The sequence below is a fragment of the Entelurus aequoreus genome, linkage group LG21, assembly GCF_033978785.1.
Source record: "Entelurus aequoreus isolate RoL-2023_Sb linkage group LG21, RoL_Eaeq_v1.1, whole genome shotgun sequence".
Classification (NCBI taxonomy): Eukaryota; Metazoa; Chordata; class Actinopteri; order Syngnathiformes; family Syngnathidae; genus Entelurus; species Entelurus aequoreus.
The window spans coordinates 36,242,924-36,261,591 of record NC_084751.1 but is presented as its reverse complement, the minus strand read 5'-3'; the positions used below and the strand labels follow the sequence as shown (position 1 = coordinate 36,261,591).

Below are 18,668 nucleotides of genomic sequence, written 5' to 3'. Positions count from 1 at the left end.
GTATATATATATATATACATACATACATATATATATATATATATATATACATACATACATATATACATATATATATATATATATATATATACATATATATATATATATATATATATATATATATATATATATATATATATATATATATATATATATATATATATATATATATATATATGCCATAGGCTCACTCAATCTCAGTAAATAACTTAAATTTGGAACACAGCATCATCGTTTTCACAGCTTTTTGGTTGTTAGAGGTAGAGAGTGTTTTAATGTAGAGTTCTAAATCTTTTTTAAAAGGCACAAAAAACAGGTCGGGTATTGAGAAACTTACATTTATGAAAATAAAACTTAGCCAATAGTATAATGAGGTTGCAAAGGTAAAATTCCTTTAAAAAAATGTTTTTCATACAGTGTAAAACCAAATATAAAATTTTTAAAACAAAGCACACATTTGTCATGACAATTGTCCAGGATGAAGCGACAGATGCCTTCTTTTCTCGGATTTCCTATGGAATACCGCTGCAAGATGACAGCAGTGTGACGTCATTGGGGAATCGTAGACGAAGAACAAATAATAGCAGACGAAGAAGAAGAGGAGGCGGAAGTCGAGGCTTTTTCAGCTACGTGCAAAAAAGGCGATGCTAAGCTAGTTGGGGCAAAGTAAAAACTCAACAACAACAACAAGCAGGATGCCTGCACATTGTGCTGCATACGGTTGTAAAGTACGTCGTACGGCGGAATCGAAAAAACTGGGAATAACTTTTCATAGGTAAGAATGGTTGGTGGCTCTTTTTCGTATTTAAATCATGTTGAGAGCTGCAGGATTTGTGCTAACAAGCTAGCAGCTTCCCAACCATATAGACGTTTAATAGTTGCTGTTATTAATATACTTTATAAACCGTCGTAGTGTTAAAGTACTCGCGGCCGTAGTAGAGAAAACAATAAATAATATCTGTACTATTTACATAATTGAAAAGTTTGTAAGATATATTTCTGTAAAAGCCGACCGGATTTGCTAATAAAACTAATGTTATTCAATATTATTTTTCTCGCGAGACTTGAAATAGGAGCTATAATTTTCTTATCGGCAGATACTACATTATTGTTGTCACTTCATTTTAGAGTTAGGTTTTGCACCATTTAAACTTATCACACCGATAATATTGTAGGTGTAATTTGGTTGTGAACCCCGCCTTCCGCCCATGTGCAGCTGGGATAGGCTCCAACACCCCCCGCGACCCCAAAAGGGACAAGCGGTAGAAAATGGATGGGTGGATGGTTGAATTTCGTAATACAACGATTTTCTATGCATGCAGAGGTGGTATACTTTTAAATGTATTTTTATAGGGCATCTTCAAATATCGTTTGAGTATGTCATTTCCCCAATGCGTGTACTTGTGTTAGGTCATGTAAATATTGTAGTAGTAGGCTAATGAACATTTGCATTGTGATGGTTTTAAACTTGCACAAACAAATAAGATTTTAACACAAACAAATGACATAAAACATCAAATGTATTTCTATCTATAGACATATATTCACCAAACTCTGTCGAAACGTATATTGATGTTAACTATATACTACTAGGCGAGTCTGTTCAACTGTGTGCTGACTAACTACGGAAGCTTGTTCCTCAGATCTTAAACTTGAATTTTAAAACAATAACATAGTTAATGTTTTGTGGAGCATACGGTAATGGCACATTTCACCAACATCTGTATTATTGTTTTTTTGTTTGTTTGTTTTAACTTGTGGCAATCCTAAATCTCGGTCCTTATGTATCCAGATGACCTTTTATGTTCTTCCTCCCAATATAACAAACTTCTCTAATGTTGTGTACAGTCATGCAAGTGATATGAAATAGTCTCAAGTGCTGTTGGAGTCAGACATTTTACAAGTACTTCATACTAAGCGTTTTTTCATGAAGCACTCGCAGTATTTATAAATACTGGGTTTACATGCAATTCTTAAAGGCCTACTGAAACCCACTACTACCGACCACGCAGTCTGATAGGTTATATATCAAACATTGCAACACATGCCAATACGGCCGGGTTAACTTATAAAGTGCAATTTAAAATTTCCAGCTAAACTTCCGGTTGAAAATGTCTATGTATGATGACGTATGCGCGTGACGTCGATCGTTGAAACGGAAGTATGCGGACACATTGAATCCTATACAAAAAACTCTGTTTTCATCTCAAAATTCCACAGTATTCTGGACATTTGTGTTGGTGAATCTTTTGCAATTTGTTTAATGAACAATGAAGACTGCCCTACTACAGAGGGGCTAAAAACAAGAAAATATTTTTTATGATTTATTTTTAAAATAGGTTGTGTACAAATGAATTGAGTTGTGTGTACTTGTCATACCCTTTGTAGGTTTCCCAAAGACGATGATGTAAGAAGGAAGTGGGAAGTGGCTGTGAGGAGAAAGAGTTTTGCTGCTAAAGAGCAGACTGTGTTGTGCAGCAAACATTTTAATCCAGAAGACTTTGACAAGACTGGAGGGTTATGTCGGATCAGACAAGGAGTTATTCCATCGGTGTTTAACTTCTCGATTCTTTGTGAAACAGTAGGTCCACTTTTTGATTTTGTTTTCATTACAACTTACACTTTTTCTGTTACTTTCAAGTACGGCTGGCAATAATGACATAATTAATTTATAATTAATTCATCCTTACTCCTCATTGTTCTGATTACCTTTTTTAAAAAATCAATAAATGTCAGGCGATGCAGTTTGGGCATCTACTTAGGAGTTTAATTGTTCTGTGACACAGAGCTCATAACTCAAATTGAAATAAATTGAAATGACAATTTGTTAACATGTTATATGCTTTTAAATAAGAAATATGAACTTGTAGGTAAGGAATATTATACCTAAAACAATGTAATAATAATAATAGATTTTATTTGTAAAAAGCACTTCACATTGAGTAAACAACCTCAAAGTGCTACAGTGTATTACTTTTTTTTTTTTTAAAAAGATAATAAAAAATAAATGAAAATAAAAAGTAGAACAGCCAAATAGCTAGAACTAGTATGCATATATTTAAAAAAAGGCTTTTTTTAAAAGAAGGGTTTTTAAGCCTTTTTTAAAAGCACCCACAGTCTGTGGTGCCCTCAGGTGGTCAGGGAGAGCGTTCCACAGACTGGGAGACATATAGGCAGGTGACAGATACAATACCATTGTTATTTCATATGTATCATATCTATCTGGGAAACTCAGAATCATTTTTAACCTGGCATATGCTGTTGATAGATATAATGATTTAAATATTGATTTATATAATGATTTATTATTAACAGCTGTTTTTACACAACAAAAGAGCGAAACCATTCTTGTCTGGGCATGTCCCCTCTTTTTAGAGGATACATAGTTTGGGTCTTGGCACCCAGCACTCGGCCTACATCTGACTAATCTAGCATGAACTGATGAAGTCTACTCTTAGACAGACTGAACAATCCAGTTGTGATCCATTGAATGTACTGAGAATAACACACTCAAGTATTGTAGTTTAATGAAGTAATGTAATAATAATATGCAACATTTAGCTTGGTGAGTGGACTTCTACAGTGTGGCGTGTTTATAACCTTTTATCTACTCATTCTGCTTCAGAAGTGGTGCTACGCTCGTAGTGTTACGCTAAGTCGGGTGTCAAACTCAACCCAAGGCACAACACACGGCATGCTAGCAGCTAACGGGCTACGATAGACTGACCATACGTCCTCTTTTCACCAGACATGTCCTCTTTTGCGGAGCTGTCCGGGCGTAGTTTCTTAAATGCCTCAAATGTCCGGCATTTTGAGTAAAGGTTGCGTGTATTTTCAATGTACGTTCAGGGTTAAGAAGGGGTTAAGAACAAAACAAATTGTGCGCACAGCAGCATTCGTGAGGGAGGAGCAGAGACATAGGCAAGGCAAGGCAACTTTATTTGTATAGCGCTTTTCATACACAAGGCAGACTCAAAGTGCTTCACAGACAACAAAGTGAAATGAAAGAAAATAAAAGCAAAATTAAAATGCAGACAATAAAAATAAGAACAGTGCAGACGTTAAAAGTTAAAAGATTAAAAGATTTAGCTGAAAGCTAAGGTGAACATAAAAGTCTTCAGTCTAGTTTTAAAAGTAGTGAGAGTTGGGGAGAGTCTGACATCTTCAGGAAGTTTATTCCAGCTATGTGTTGCATAGTGACTGAATGATGATCTCCCTTGATTTGAGTTTACTCTTGGAACCGCTAACAGATTGGTCTCAGAAGATCTTAGTGATCTAGAGGGCGTATATAGTGGGAGCATATCAGTGATATACTTGGGCCCTAGACCATGTAGTGATTTATATGTGAGCAGGAGGATTTTGAAATCTATTCTCTGATGTACAGGGAGCCAATGTAAGGATTTAAGAATTGGTGTAATGTGCTCACATTTTTTGGTCTTTGTTAGAACTCTAGCAGCAGCGTTCTGAACAAGCTGTAGCTGCCTGACAGTTTTTTTGGGAAGACCTGCAAGGAGACCATTACAATAGTCTAGCCTACTGGTAATAAAGGCATGTACAAGTTTTTCTAAGTCTTGAGCTGACATGAGCCCTCTAAGTCTTTTTACATTTTTGAGGTGATAGTAGGCCGATTTTGTTACTGATTTGATGTGACTGTCGAAATGTAAATCAGAATCTAAAATAACCCCAAGATTTCTGGCTTTAATTGAGGTTTTCAGGGACAGTGATTGAAGGTGTTGGATGACTTTAAACCTTTCTTTTTTAGCACCAAAAACAATTATCTCAGTTTTATCTTCATTTAGTTGTAGGAAATTTTGGCACATCCAGTGTTTGACTTGCTCAATGCACTGGCACAGAAGATCTATGGGGCGATAGTCATTTGGTGATAGCGCTACATAGATTTGGGTGTCATCGGCATAGCAATGATGGTCAATGTTATTATTTTGCATGATTTGTCCTAGTGGGAGCATATAGATGTTAAATAAAGTCGGCCCCAAGATTGAACCTTGGGGGACTCCACACGTTACGTTGGTTGGTTCTGATACAAAGTCACCAATGGAAACAAAATAGTTCCTATCTTGTAGATATGACTTGAACCAGCTTAAAACTGTGCCTGAGATCCCCACCCAGTTTTCCAACCTGTCCAAAAGTATTGAGTGGTCGACAGTGTCAAATGCAGCACTGAGGTCCAAAAGCATTAATACTGAAGTTTTGCCAGAGTCTGTGTTTAGACGGATGTCATTTATAACTTTAAGAAGGGCCGTCTCTGTGCTATGAAGAGGTCGAAATCCTGACTGGAAGTTGTTGTGGCAGCCAGTAGAAGCCAAGAAGTGATTTAGTTGTTGGAGGACAACTTTCTCAATTATTTTACTTATGAATGGTAGATTTGAAATTGGTCTGTAGTTGTTGATAACAGAGGCATCTAGGCTCTGCTTTTTTAGAAGAGGTTTAATGACTGCAGTTTTGAAAGCCTTCGGGAAATTGCCCGATTTAATAGAATTATTAACTATTTGCAAGATGTCTGTTGATAGGCAGTCAAAAACATTCTTAAAGAAGTTGGTAGGTAAAACATCAAGGCAGCAGGTGGATGACTTTAGAGCTGTCACCGTTTCCACTAGAGTTTTAGAGTCTATGGCATTAAAGCTTGCCATCGTTACTGTGTTACTTTTGCCTAAATGGGGTGGTGATCCAACTTTTTTACTTGAGATATTGATGGTGCGTCTGATGCCTTCAATTTTATCAGTATAAAAGAATGCAAAGTCATTGCATTTCTGCGTGGAATGGAGTTCGGCTGGTATTTGTGTTGGGGGTTTAGTCAGTCTGTCAACGATTGTGAATAGGGTTTTGGCCTTATTTGTGTTGCTGTTTATGATATTGGAGAAGAATGTTTCTCTAGCACTTTTTAAGACTAAATTGTAGGCCTGGAGGCTCTCTTTATAGATGTCATGGTGAATATGAAGTTTTGTATTCCGCCAGATTCGTTCAGCCTTCCTGCACTCTCTTCTCTGGGCTGTTACAGCAGCAGATTTTCTCCAGGGTGCCTTTTGCTTGCCAGAAATCGTTTTAACTGTAACAGGTGCAATGATATCTATGATATTCACAATTTTGGAATTAAAGTTGCTTACAAGATCATCAGCATGACATGGGTTTAGAGGTGGTAGTGAGGAGATGGCGTTTTTAAAGAGGACATTAGCATGTTCATTTATGTACCGCTTTTTGACATTCTTTGATTCTGTTTGTGTGTCCGGAATTACAGAAATATTAAAGAAAACACAGAAATGATCAGACAATGAAGGATCAATCACAAGAACATCAGAAACATTGAGACCTTTTGTGATAATCAGGTCCAGGGTGTGTCCCTTATAATGTGTAGCCTCTTTCACATGTTGAGACAGTTCAAATGTGTCTAAAATAGTAAAAAGTTCTTTTGCGCCCTTGTCATTTAAATCGTCAATATGAAAATTAAAATCACCAGTTATAACCAGGCAGTCAAAGTCAGTGGAGATGCTAGACAATAGTTCAGTAAAATCATCAAAAAAATTTGCAGAATATTTAGGTGGCCTGTAGATAATTAACAAGAGAATTTTGGGAGAGCATTTCAACACAGCACACAGGTATTCAAATGATGTAAACTCACCGAGTGACATCTGTTTCCCCTGAAACATGTTTTTAAATATAGCAGCAACCCCTCCACCTCTTTTCCCCGATCTACATATATCAATGAAGTTATAGTTGGGGGGTGCTGTCTCGATCAGAATGCTTGCACTGTTATTTTGTTCCAGCCATGTTTCAGTTAAAAACATAAAGTCAAGTTTAGAAGTGCTAATAAAATCATTGACTAAAAATGATTTGCTATTCAGAGACCTGACATTGAGCAGACCCATCCTGATGGTGTTATTGACAGGCTTCGATGTTGGCTTTGATTTGGAGATAATAGGAATGAGATTGTTTAGGTTAGCAGGGTGGCTAAGTTTCCCAATGTTTACTCTCTTGGTAGTCACAACAGGGATGTAGAAGGTGCCATGATTTGATGTAGGCAACCTTGGGCCCAGCTGATAATGTGGTCTACTGCTGAACCCTTTTCTGTATCAGAAATATTCAGGACTGCTGTCAGGGCGAGGCGGGGTTTGCCGTAAGGGGGAGGGGGAGTGAGCAGCGTCAGAGCTGGGACGAACTACTGAAGGTGGACGTTGAGGGCGTGTAAGGGGTTGGCGTGAGAAAGGTGAAGTATGGCTGGGGGGTTGTGGAGCACGCCTTCGTGGAGGGGGTGGTGGAGGTGAGCGATGATCTAGGGGGGTAAAAATCTGAGTAGGGTGGGGCGTGAGTGGGGGTAGCTCCCGGAACTCCAAGGGGGAGAAGGGGGGAGAAAGGTCTACTTGAGGGAGGGAGAAAGATGGAGACGTGGATGGCTTGGGGGATGTGGGGGAGGGATCTTCACATGCATTCAGAATGGAGTGAGAGAGTTATGATAAACGCGCATGCGTCGCCAGGCTCTGCTTTTTATCCATAGATTTATCAGATTTAATTTTTTATTATCTATAGCAGGGGTGTCAAAAGTGTGCCTAGGAGGCCATTTGCGGCCCACAGCTAATGTTTTAAAGGCCCACGGCACATTCTAAAAATACTATTAAAATAAACAAAAACATAACAAAAGTGAAATAAAAAAGCTTAAAGGTTAAATGTAATTTAGAAAAAGTTCCAATGTTGACTAATAAAACAAAGCTGTTTTTTTTTTTTTTTCAAACTGTCATTGCTCAAAACATAATATTGAATCAAAATCAATGTTATTATGAATTATTGACCTATCCAAGGTTCCGATTACTTCACATCAAATATTCCACTAAGAAAAATATTTTTGGTGGAAGATTTTGCAAATTTGGTAAATAAATAACCCAAAAATTTATATTTTGTTGTTTTCTTACTGTACCGAAAATGAACCGAACCGTGACCTCTAAACCGAGGTACGTCCCGAACCGAAATTTTTGTGTACCGTTACACCCCTAGTCAAAAAAGAAAAATGTGTTCGTGTCTCTCATAGGGATTGTGAGTGATAGACAAAATTTGCCAAAAAGTGTATTTCCCCTTTAAAGATGAACGTTTGTGACCCAATGCACGCTTTTTTGTGTTTGTATGTTAATAATATTTAAATGCACTTCAATCACGTGTAAGTGTCTGAAAGTAGTTTTTTGATATGAATTATTCATGCTGTGCATTGCTATAGTCTCTGTATTTATTTTATACACCTAAGATCAATCTAATTATGTATTTTTTTCTTTAGTCTAAAGGGAAAAGGGCCGCAACAATCTCAAGGAAACCCAAGGAGTGTCTACCATTACTAGTGTGCACCACTGAAAAGGTATTTTAGTCTTATATAGTATTTGATGTTCAAAATGCAAACACTTCTTATTGTGTTTGTACTCTTGTCTGTGGAAAATCTACAAAGTATCACTTTGGTGTAGACTTACAGTATGTATCATTCTTCTTTGGTCACGCCTGAGTGAGTGAATATTGAATGAAGAAGTAGTAAGTGAGTTAGTGAGAACTAGTTTGATTTAGAATGGAGAATTGTCACTCCGGATTGAGCCGGTGAATGAGCAAGTGAGTGATCTAGTAAATGAGTAGGGATGATGTTTGATAAGAAATTATCGAGTTCGAGCCCATTATCGAATCCTCTTATCGAACCGATTCCTTATCGATTCTCTTATAGAATCCAGATAGGTTGTTGTATATGGAAAAAAAACACAATATTTGGTTTAACAAAAGCTCACTTTTATTTTGTAAGAAAAAATAAATAAATATTGACTGTTGATACCCCCCTAAAAAAATCAAATAAAATAAATAAATATTGACTGTTACCATGGTATGGTTTTTTGTTTTTTTTTTGTCATAAAAAAATACAATCATGTGTGCTTACGGACTGTATCCCTGCAGACTGTATTGATATATATTGATATATAATGTAGGAACCAGAAATATTAATAACAGAAAGAAACAACCCTTTTGTGGGGAGGGAGGTTTTTTGGGTTGGTGCACTAATTGTAAGTGTATCTTGTGTTTTTTATGTTGATTTAATAAATAAAAAAATTAAATCAATTTTAATTTAAATTAAAAAATATATATATTTATTTGTATTTGTTTTATTTCTTGTGCGGCCCGGTACCAATCGATCCACGGACCGGTGGTTGGGGACCACTGGTGTAGGCTACAAGATAACGTTAACGTTATCAGACACACACAAAAATGACTGAGCTACGTCATTTCCTGGGACGTGCCACAGGGCATTTCCTGTGGGATTCGAATAAAGAACCAACTCTTTTTCTTTACTATAGTGGCCTCGATAACGGGAACCAGTTCTCAAAAAGGGATTCGAGTCCATGGAATCGGTTCTTTTCTTATCGAACAACCGGGAGAACCGGTTTCGAACATCATCCCTATAAGTGAGTGAGTGATTGAACGAGAGTGAGCGAGTGATGCAGTGAAATTGATTTTTATTCTCGGGGTGAAAATTCGATGAATTGATTCTTGATTTAAATTGATTCTTACAATATAGTATTCTTTTGTAAAAAAAAAAAAAACATATACAGTATATTACAGTACAACACTGTGGTATGAATAAATAAGGATGTATCTTTTATTTATGTTCCTCAGCCTAAAGCCAAAAGGAGCACAATCACATCACAGAAGGCCGAGGAGAGTCTTCTATTAAATATTTCTCAGCGTGTTATTGAAAATGAACATCAGTCTAATGTTGACCTTGTGAGTATTTGAACTTGATGATGTCAACAAAGTGAAAGTATTCATTACTGAATGGCGTATGTGGGCTATTAAATTACACATTTGTCATATTTTCCTGAAGCAGGAGCACAACTATTCGTTGCCCAGTTGCCCGTCTGCTCTGAAGGTGAGATTCATTAAAACGGCAGCTCGGGTGGTAACGCTGGAGAAGGAGAAGAGAAATGCACAAGTCCGAGAAAGGAGAGCAAAGGCCACCATCAACGCTCTCCTGCTTGTTCTGACTGAGAAGAAGCTGCTGAACGAGGAACTGTGTGACAAGCTGCAAATATATTTGGGTAAGAAGAAAATATTGTGTATAATGTGATTATTGTTTCACACCGCCGAGACTCTTTGTCCAAATTTACGTTCAGATCTTCCTTTGGAGCTTTTTAAAAAGAGGAAACAAAACGAGTATTCGGCAGAAGAGAGAGAGTTTGCCAACAATTTACACCTTCATGGTCGTAAAGCCTACAAGTTCTTCAGAGACACTCTGAATCTTCCTCTCCCTCACCCGCGATCACTTCAACGGTAATATTCATGTTTTATTCTTGGCTTGTAAGAAAATAAACATTTGCAAATGTTACTTATACTCAGAGATGGGTAGTAACTCATTACTTGTAGCTAGGGGTGTAACGGTACACAAACATTTCGGTTCTGTACGTACCTCGGTTTAGAGGTCACGGTACGGTTCATTTTCGGTACAGTAAGAAAACAACAAAATATAAATGATAAATGGGTTATACTTGCATAGCGCTTTTCTACCTTCAAGGTACTCAAAGTGCTTTGACACTATTTCCACATTCACCCATTCACACACTGATGGCGGGAGCTGCCATGCAAGGCGCTAACCAGCACCCATCAGGAGCAAGGGTGAAGTGTCTTGCCCAAGGACACAACGGACGTGACTAGGATGGTAGAAGGTGGGGATTGAACCCCAGTACCCAGCAACCCTCCGATTGCTGGCACGGCCACTCTACCAACTTTTTGGTTATATATTTACCAAATTTGTAAACAATGGCTTTATCCTTTTAACATTAGGAACACTATAATCTATTCTGCCCACGTTAATCAACATTAAACTGCCTCAAGTTGTTGCTCAGATTAAATAAAATGACAAAACTTTTCTTCTACATATAAAAAGTGCAACATTAAACAGTTTCAAGTCAACTCATCATGCTTAATTTATTACAGCATTTGGGAAGCCTGTAGTTGATTTGTATTATGTAAATGTTATATTTGTATCAACATGTGATAGCAGGGACCCTGCCATTCAAAACTAGGCTGATGCATTACTAATGATTAATGTAACTATAGCTGAAAAAATAGTACAATAGCGATAGGAGAGACTATTCATCCCTGAACACCATGGAGTTCATGTAGGCTTAATGATGCAGTTACATTATTATATCAACTATCAGAGACAGAAACTCTTAATTTAACATAATGTCCTTTTTGCTGTTTCAACACAGCTCAATCAACACAGAAAAAGGTAAAGTGAAATAACAGACAGACAGGGCTTTGCTGTCCGTAACACACACACACACGCACACACCGCAAAATGAGCTAACGTTACGCTAAAAGCGAATTAGCCTTCACCTCAAGCCAGGACTGCGAGCGAGCTGAGCTGCCTTTTATATTTCTAGAAGGTCAACGGGCTCATAGTGATGTAGTTGACTGGGAGGTGTTTATTATCATTTGGGGAGAGTCCGCTGCCTGATGTTTACCTGCTAAACGCTAAGCACTGACTACATGCGCTCTGAATACACACTGCTGATTGGCTGTTACCGCTCTGAATACACACTGCTGATTGGCTGTTACCGCTCTGTTTGTAACCAATCAGATGGTTGTGCGGGTGGGACAATGCTGGGTGCTGTGTAGAGTACTGACAGAGACAAAGGCAGAAGGAAACTCGTTCGGTACACCTCCGAACCGAACCGAAACCTCCGTACCGAAACGGTTCAATACAAATACAAATACACGTACCGTTACACCCCTAGTAGTAACTCATTACTTGTAGCACGACTTTTAGCGGGAACCAAAAAAGGGAGCACATCACCTCAATTCTCGCCTCCCTGCATTGACATGCTGTTCGTTTCAGGATTGATTTTTAAATTTTACTGTTTTGTTTTTAAAACTTTGAATGGACTGGTCCCAAAGTACATCACGGACCTCAGCCAAATTTATGCTTCAGCTCAGGCATTGAGGTCTGAGGGCCAGTTTCAACTCGTGGGGCCTAAAACAAGGCCTAAGACTAGGGGAGACAGGTCCTTCTGCGTCCTAAACTTTGGAATGTTCTGCTCCCTCATGTCAAGATGGCCCCCACTGTTGAATGTTTTAAGTGTTGTTATAAAACCCACTTTTATTCTCTGGCTTTTAAATTGGTGTGAGTCTTGCGGTCACCATTGTTTACTATAAGTTTACAACCACTTCTACGCACAGGAAGCTTTCTCTCTTGGTAAGATAGTCAGCAAGAGTTCTGGTTGCTTACACAGTAAAACACTGCCCCTTAGGGTTTTGAAAGAGAATTACAAGTCATGTGCCACCTGTGGAAGGATGCATATATGTTTTAAGAGTTATTTCTTTTTACATAGCCATGTTTAGAGCAGCTAGTACTTTTCCTTTGTGTATTCTACCAGTCTCTCTTTGTCTTCAGATTGTTTGTTTAGTGTCTTAAACCATCAGGAATGTGAAATACAACACCCACTGGTTTCTTATCAGTGGTGCGAGGGGCAGATGGGGGTTTTCTTTGTGTGAGAAGAAGTTGGTTTTTCCCTTGGAATGCCAGATCAACTAGAGTAGCCGATATGAATGTATTGGTTAAGTTGAACTCCTAAAGCTTTAGTAAAACTTGAAAATATTCCAATTCTGTCTTGATGGTCCTTCTTGCTCGGCATATATGTCATCGAAAGAATTTGGGATTGACCAGTAACTTAGATTCCCTTGGAGGAAGAACTGGTCTGACACAACACACCCCAGTGGAATAGCTTTGAAGGAAACAATAAGCCGACTGAGTCCCGCAAGCTGTGTGGCACAAGAGTATCCCAAGGCTTAACTTCCTTTGCAAAGGAAATCAAGTTTGATCTTTTTGCTTCAGGCTTTGTCACTTTTAAAATCTGCTGTGTTGTGATCTTGTTCGTATGCTCTTAGTTTAGTTTTTGAAATGAAACAAGTTTTTTGAAGCAATTGTGATCAACTTTGACCTTTTTTTTTTTTTAAAGGTGGCTCCCTTGTTCTGAGAATCCTGAGGAAGCCGTCCTGTGATGCGTGACAGGGAAACCTTGTTTCTGCGCTATAAAAATCATCGTTCACAAGCCCTGCCACCTGAAGAAAATGGCCTGAAAAAAAACTATCGGGTTACTGTTTTTTTTTTATTGGTGACGTTTATGTGCTGAGAGCTGCTGAGTGGACCATTTGCTGTAATCATGGATGAAGACCACAAGAGTCTGTGGGTACACATTTTGTCCAAGAAGGATGACATTGCCACAACGACAAAGGTTTGTTGTACAAATGTATATATTTTAAAAAACCTCTCTTGATTGCTTACAATGTGTATGTTTTCTTACAAATAAAGCTGCATTACATGTTTTACATTTTTATTTTTACATTTCCAAGGGGCAAGTACAAAGAAATCACGCATAACCATTGGCGTCGTTTGGCCTAAAATATTCTTAAGCCCCCCTAAATAATATAGTGTGATTTATTTTTAATTTTTTTTAACAATTGCAGACAAATTTAATATAACTATGCAGGAGTGTGAGTTTATACAAATAAAAATATAACCTGTCATTATTCACTAGGAATCTAAATCAGGGATCCCCAACCTTTTTTGCACCAGGGACCGGTTTAATGTAGGCATTATTTTCAAACATTATCTCCTCTGAACGCGTTTGTCGTGTCGGCTTCAAATTAGCACAGGAGAGAGATTGAACCCTTCTGATTAAAAGTTGATGAAAGAGTTTTAATTACTGCTCCGGTTTGGATTTTATGAGCCCTCAAAGTCGGTCCTGTCCATCGCTGCTTGCAGCTTTAATTAGGGTCCGCACAGGACCTTTTCAAAAGGAATCCCAAAGGGAGTCCTTTTGCAATGGGACGAAAGGACCCTATTGAAATTTTTATTTATTTTTGTAATTTAAAATAATTAAATAATTTTAGATACATTTTATTTATTTGTTTTTTTCGTTACTCCTTTATGTTTGTGTGTTACTTCTGGTTATTATAGGGAAACACTTGATTTACGTTATTGGATTTCTTGAATGCTACTGTTATCAAAATAAAGTTTTGAGAAAAAAAAACATTCGTTGTGTCAGCCATTTTGAATCACGTTACAAATTTCCACTCTCGCGTTGTCACCACCACGGTGGGCGTTCTCTTACAGACCCTTCTCGGCTTTTGACCAATCAGAGAGCGTATTGGCCAGAGCCGGCAGACGATCTGCTTAATGATTGGTCCGAAAAAAAAAGGACCCTTATGTTGACCATTCGACAACTCCCCCTAGTGGCGAAATAGAGATACAACTCCCAACATAATGACGCGAGAAGGCTTTTGCATACAAATATAGCGTGCAAAAATACAGAGCAAATATATGATGTGAACACATATCACATTGTGTGACATTAAATATTATAATTTTCTTAAAATATGACTGTTGGTGTGTTTTTGTGCTTCTTTTCGTTATTCTGAGTGCTTACTTTAAATTTAAGGTGTACAGTAGTTGCCATCTTGAAAGAGGCGTTATTAAATTGGAAAAAATACATTACTGTTTATATTTATTTTATATTCCATCCATCCATTTCCTACCGCTTTTTGACGTGTGTAACTGACGAGACAAAAACACATGTATACTGCAGTGGACGCTGCTTAACACGAGGATATAATATTATAAAAATGACAAATGTCATTTTATTGTGTAATTATAACACACCACCTCATGTGTGATGCTTAGAATACAAAACAGAAAGTGTTTCTTCAGTTTATTCAGTGTAATTGTGTGACAACATTTAGGTCCAACATATTCCGTGTACATTCACATATGACAGATATTTGTAATTTATAAAGTGATATTTGATTGGTTTTGTTGCCTCAATGAAGCACAATGAGACCTTTGATAGATCTTTGGTCCAGAGTGCCGTGCAACAAGGAACATGCGGGTCAAAGGTCAGAAAACAAAGTCCATGTTGTTGTGCGCGATACACAATAAGGCCGTTTGCGTGATATCAAACAGGATGCGGAGAGAAGAAAAGTTACTGAAGGAGTGAAAGTTTGGAAGAAGAAGAAGGTCAGATGAAGACCGGCTGTTCCTGCGCTGTCAGCAGGCGATACATGGCTGCTGGCATTGTCTTCATGTGGATCTGAAACACCAAACATTATCTTTTCACACCAAACCTTATCCTGTCTTTGTGCAGAGGAATCTTTCCAAAAGTCGTAGCACAGTAAAATGCAAAACCCAAAACCAGTGGAGTTGACACGTTGGAACGTAAATAAAAACAGAATACAATACAACTTATATTCAATTGAATAGACTGCAAAGACACAATATTTAATGTTCAAACTGAGAAACTTCATTTGTTTTGCAAAAAAGTTGGCAAAGGGGCATTTTTACCACTGTGTTACATGGCCTTTCCTTTTAACAACACTCAGTAAACGTTTGGGAACTGAGGAGACACATTTTTTAAGCTTCTCAGGTGGAATTCTTTCCCATTCTTGCTTGATGTACAGCTTAAGTTGTTCAACATTCCGGGGTCTCCGTTGTGGTATTTTAGGCTTCATAATGCGCCACACATTTTCAATGGGAGACAGGTCTGGACTACAGGCAGGCCAGTCTAGTACCCGCACTCTTTTACTATGAAGCCACGTTGATGTAACACGTGGCTTGGCATTGTCTTGCTGAAATAAGCAGGGGTGTCCATGATACCGTTGCTTGGATGGCAACATATGTTGCTCTAAAACATGTATGCACCTTTCAGCATTAATGGTGCCTTCACAGATATGTAAGTTACCCATGCCTTGGGCACTAATACACCCCCATACCATCACAGATGCTGGCTTTTGAACTATGCGCTTACAACAATCCGGATGGTTCTTTTCCTCTCTGACGTTCTTTTCGACGTCCACAGTTTCTGAAAAACAATTTGAAATGTGGACTAGTCAGACCACAGACCACTTTTCCACTTTGCGTCAGTCGATCTTAGATGAGCTCGGGCCCAGCGAAGCCGGCGGCATTTCTGGGTGTTGTTGATAAATGGCTTTCGCTTTGCATAGTAGAGTTTTAACTTGCACTTACAGATGTAGCGACCAACTGTTGTTACTGACAGTGGTTTTCTGAAGTGTTCCTGAGCCCATGTGGTGATATCCTTTACACACTGATGTCCCTTTTTGATGCAGTACCGCCTGAGGGATCGAAGGTCTGTAATATCATCGCTTGCGTGCAGTGATTTCTCCAGATTCTTTGAACCTTTTGATGATATTACGGACATTGATGGTGAAATTCCTAAATTCCTTGCAATAGCTCGTTGAGAAATGTTCTTCGACAATTTGCTCACACATTTGTTGACAAAGTGGTGGCCCTCGCCCCATCCTTGTTTGTGATTGACTGAGCATTTCATTGAAGCTGCTTTTATACCCAATCATGGCACCCACCTGTTCCCAATTAGCCTGTTCACCTGTGGGATGTTCCAAATAAGTGTTTGATGAGCGTTCCTCAACTTTCTCAGTCTTTCTTGCCACTTGTGCCAGCTTTTTTGTTAATTCCAAATGAGCTAATATTTGCAAAAAATAACGTTTTCCAGTTTGAACTTTAAGTATCTTGTCTTTGCAGTCTATTCAATTGAATATAAGTTGAAAAGGATTTGCAAATCATTGTATTCTGTTTTTATTTATGATTTACACAACGTGCCAACTTCACTGGTTTTGGGGTTTGTAATTGACATAACTATTTCAGATTTTGAATTTGAAAGTAGCATATTTCATGTTATATCATGCAGTGATATGTGGGATAGTTGTTGCTCCTTTCAAATATTATATGCGCTTCAAAGTACAATTGCAGCTGATGTTAAAATGATGTGTCAGAAAATACAAACACACACACACACACACACACACACACACACACACACATCAGGAATTTTGCCGTGGGATCCAATACACACACTGCAGTGTGTATTGGATCACTTGTCATAGACACTTCACAAACCAAAGTCATGAAAATTGACCTCCAAGGGACCATTTTTACAAAATGAAAAATATTCATATGGCCTATTAGGAGGCCATTTTTATATTTTATTCATTTTAAACTACATTTTACAATTACCACTGAGCTATGTAGAATATTTGTGGTATATAGAATATATTTGAATAGAACGCTTTCCTGTCATCAAACATGAGAGCATGAATAAAATACAGGTGGCTCCTCTGTTAGCAGGGTCTCTGCAGGTTCCAACAAGCCAAATGTAAGACTTTTTAAGACTTTTTTTTAAGACCATAGTGGTGTTCCATAAATTCGGACCGGGCAACACAGTTAGTTCCGCTGTGTAGTTACATTATAGCGTCCTCAAAAATCGAAACATTTCAAAGCGAGACTGAAGTTTATGCATGTTTTAAGTAAAAGTAACGTCAATAGAGTTTTAAAGGCCTACTGAAACCCACTACTACCGACCACGCAGTCTGATAGTTTATATATCAATGATGAAATGAAACATTGCAACACATGCCAATACGGCCGGGTTAACTTATAAAGTGCAATTTTAAATTTCCCGGGAAACTTCCGCTTGAAAACGTCTATGTATGATGACGTATGCGCGTGACGTCGATGGTTGAAGCGGAAGTATTCGGACCCCATTGTATCACAATACAAAAAGCTCTGTTTTCATCGCAAAATTCCACTATTCTGGACATCTGTGTTGGTGAATCTTTTGCAATTTGTTTAACGAACAATGAAGACTGCAAAGAAGAAAGCTGTAGGTGGGATCGGTGTATTAGCGGCTGGCTGCAGCAACACACCCAGGAGGACTTTGACTTGGATAGCAGACGCGCTATCCGACGCTAGCCGCCGACCGCATCGATGATCGGGTGAAGTCCTTCGTCGCGCCGTCGATCGCTGGAACGCAGGTGAGCACGTGTGTTGATGAGCAGATGAGGGCTGGCGTAGATGGATAGCTAATGTTTTTATCATAGCTCTGACGAGGTCCCGTAGCTAAGTTAGCTTCAATGGCGTCGTTAGCAACAGCATTGCTAGGCTTCGGCAGTTACAGGTCCAGGGTTTGGTTCGGTGTCTCCTGATAGTAGTATTGTTGATCTTCTGTCTATCCTTCCAGTCAGGGGCTTATTTTTTTTGTTTCTATCTGCATTTAAGATGCTATCACGTTAGCTCCGTAGCTAAAGTGCTTCACCGATGTATTGTCGTGGAGATAAAAGTCACTGTGAATGTCCATTTCACGTTCTCGACTCTCATTTTCAAGAGGATATAGTATCCGAGGTGGTTTAAAATACAAATCCGTGATCCACAATAGAAAAAGGAGAAAGTGTGGAATCCAATGAGCCCTTTTACCTAAGTTACGGTCAGAGCGAAAAAAGATACGTCCTGCACTGCACTCTAGTCCTTCACTCTCACGTTCCTCATCCACGAATCTTTCATCCTCGCTCAAATTAATGGGGTAATCGTCGCTTTCTCTGTCCGAATCGCTCTCGCTGCTGGTGTAAACAATGGGGAAATGTGAGGAGCCCTTCAGCCTGTGACGTCACGCTACTTCCGGTACAGGCAAGGCTTTTTTAATCAGCGACCAAAAGTTGCGAAATTTATCGTCGATGTTCTCTACTAAATCCTTTCAGCAAAAATATGGCAATATCCCGAAACGATCAAGTATGACACATAGAATGGATCTACTATCCCCGTTTAAATTAAA

At 38.4% G+C, this 18,668-nt stretch overlaps 2 protein-coding genes across 3 annotated transcripts in view; one reads left to right on the top strand and one right to left on the bottom strand.

Annotated features, from left to right (window-relative positions):
* Positions 1–543: 543 nt before the first annotated feature.
* LOC133638713 (THAP domain-containing protein 2-like) lies at positions 544–13,359 on the top strand. 2 transcript variants are annotated; one of them, XM_062031586.1, is made up of 7 exons: positions 544–775; positions 2,389–2,581; positions 8,276–8,353; positions 9,646–9,753; positions 9,857–10,067; positions 10,143–10,299; positions 12,990–13,359. In XM_062031586.1, the coding sequence occupies exons 1-7, from the start codon at positions 696–698 to the stop codon at positions 13,030–13,032; spliced, it is 870 nt and encodes a 289-aa protein (XP_061887570.1). In that variant the 5' UTR covers positions 544–695; the 3' UTR covers positions 13,033–13,359. The 2 variants fall into 2 exon arrangements, with proteins under 2 accessions (XP_061887570.1, XP_061887569.1); XM_062031585.1 differs by having other exon boundaries at positions 545–775; positions 9,854–10,067.
* Positions 13,360–14,734: 1,375 nt separating this feature from the next.
* Positions 14,735–18,668, bottom strand: part of LOC133638710 (amyloid-beta A4 precursor protein-binding family A member 1-like) — a 50,850-nt gene continuing 46,916 nt past the window's right edge. The window contains exon 13 of the mRNA XM_062031581.1: positions 14,735–15,119. Coding sequence (XP_061887565.1) covers positions 15,048–15,119 — 72 coding nt within the window. The 3' untranslated portion in view covers positions 14,735–15,047. The remainder of the gene's footprint in view (positions 15,120–18,668) is intronic.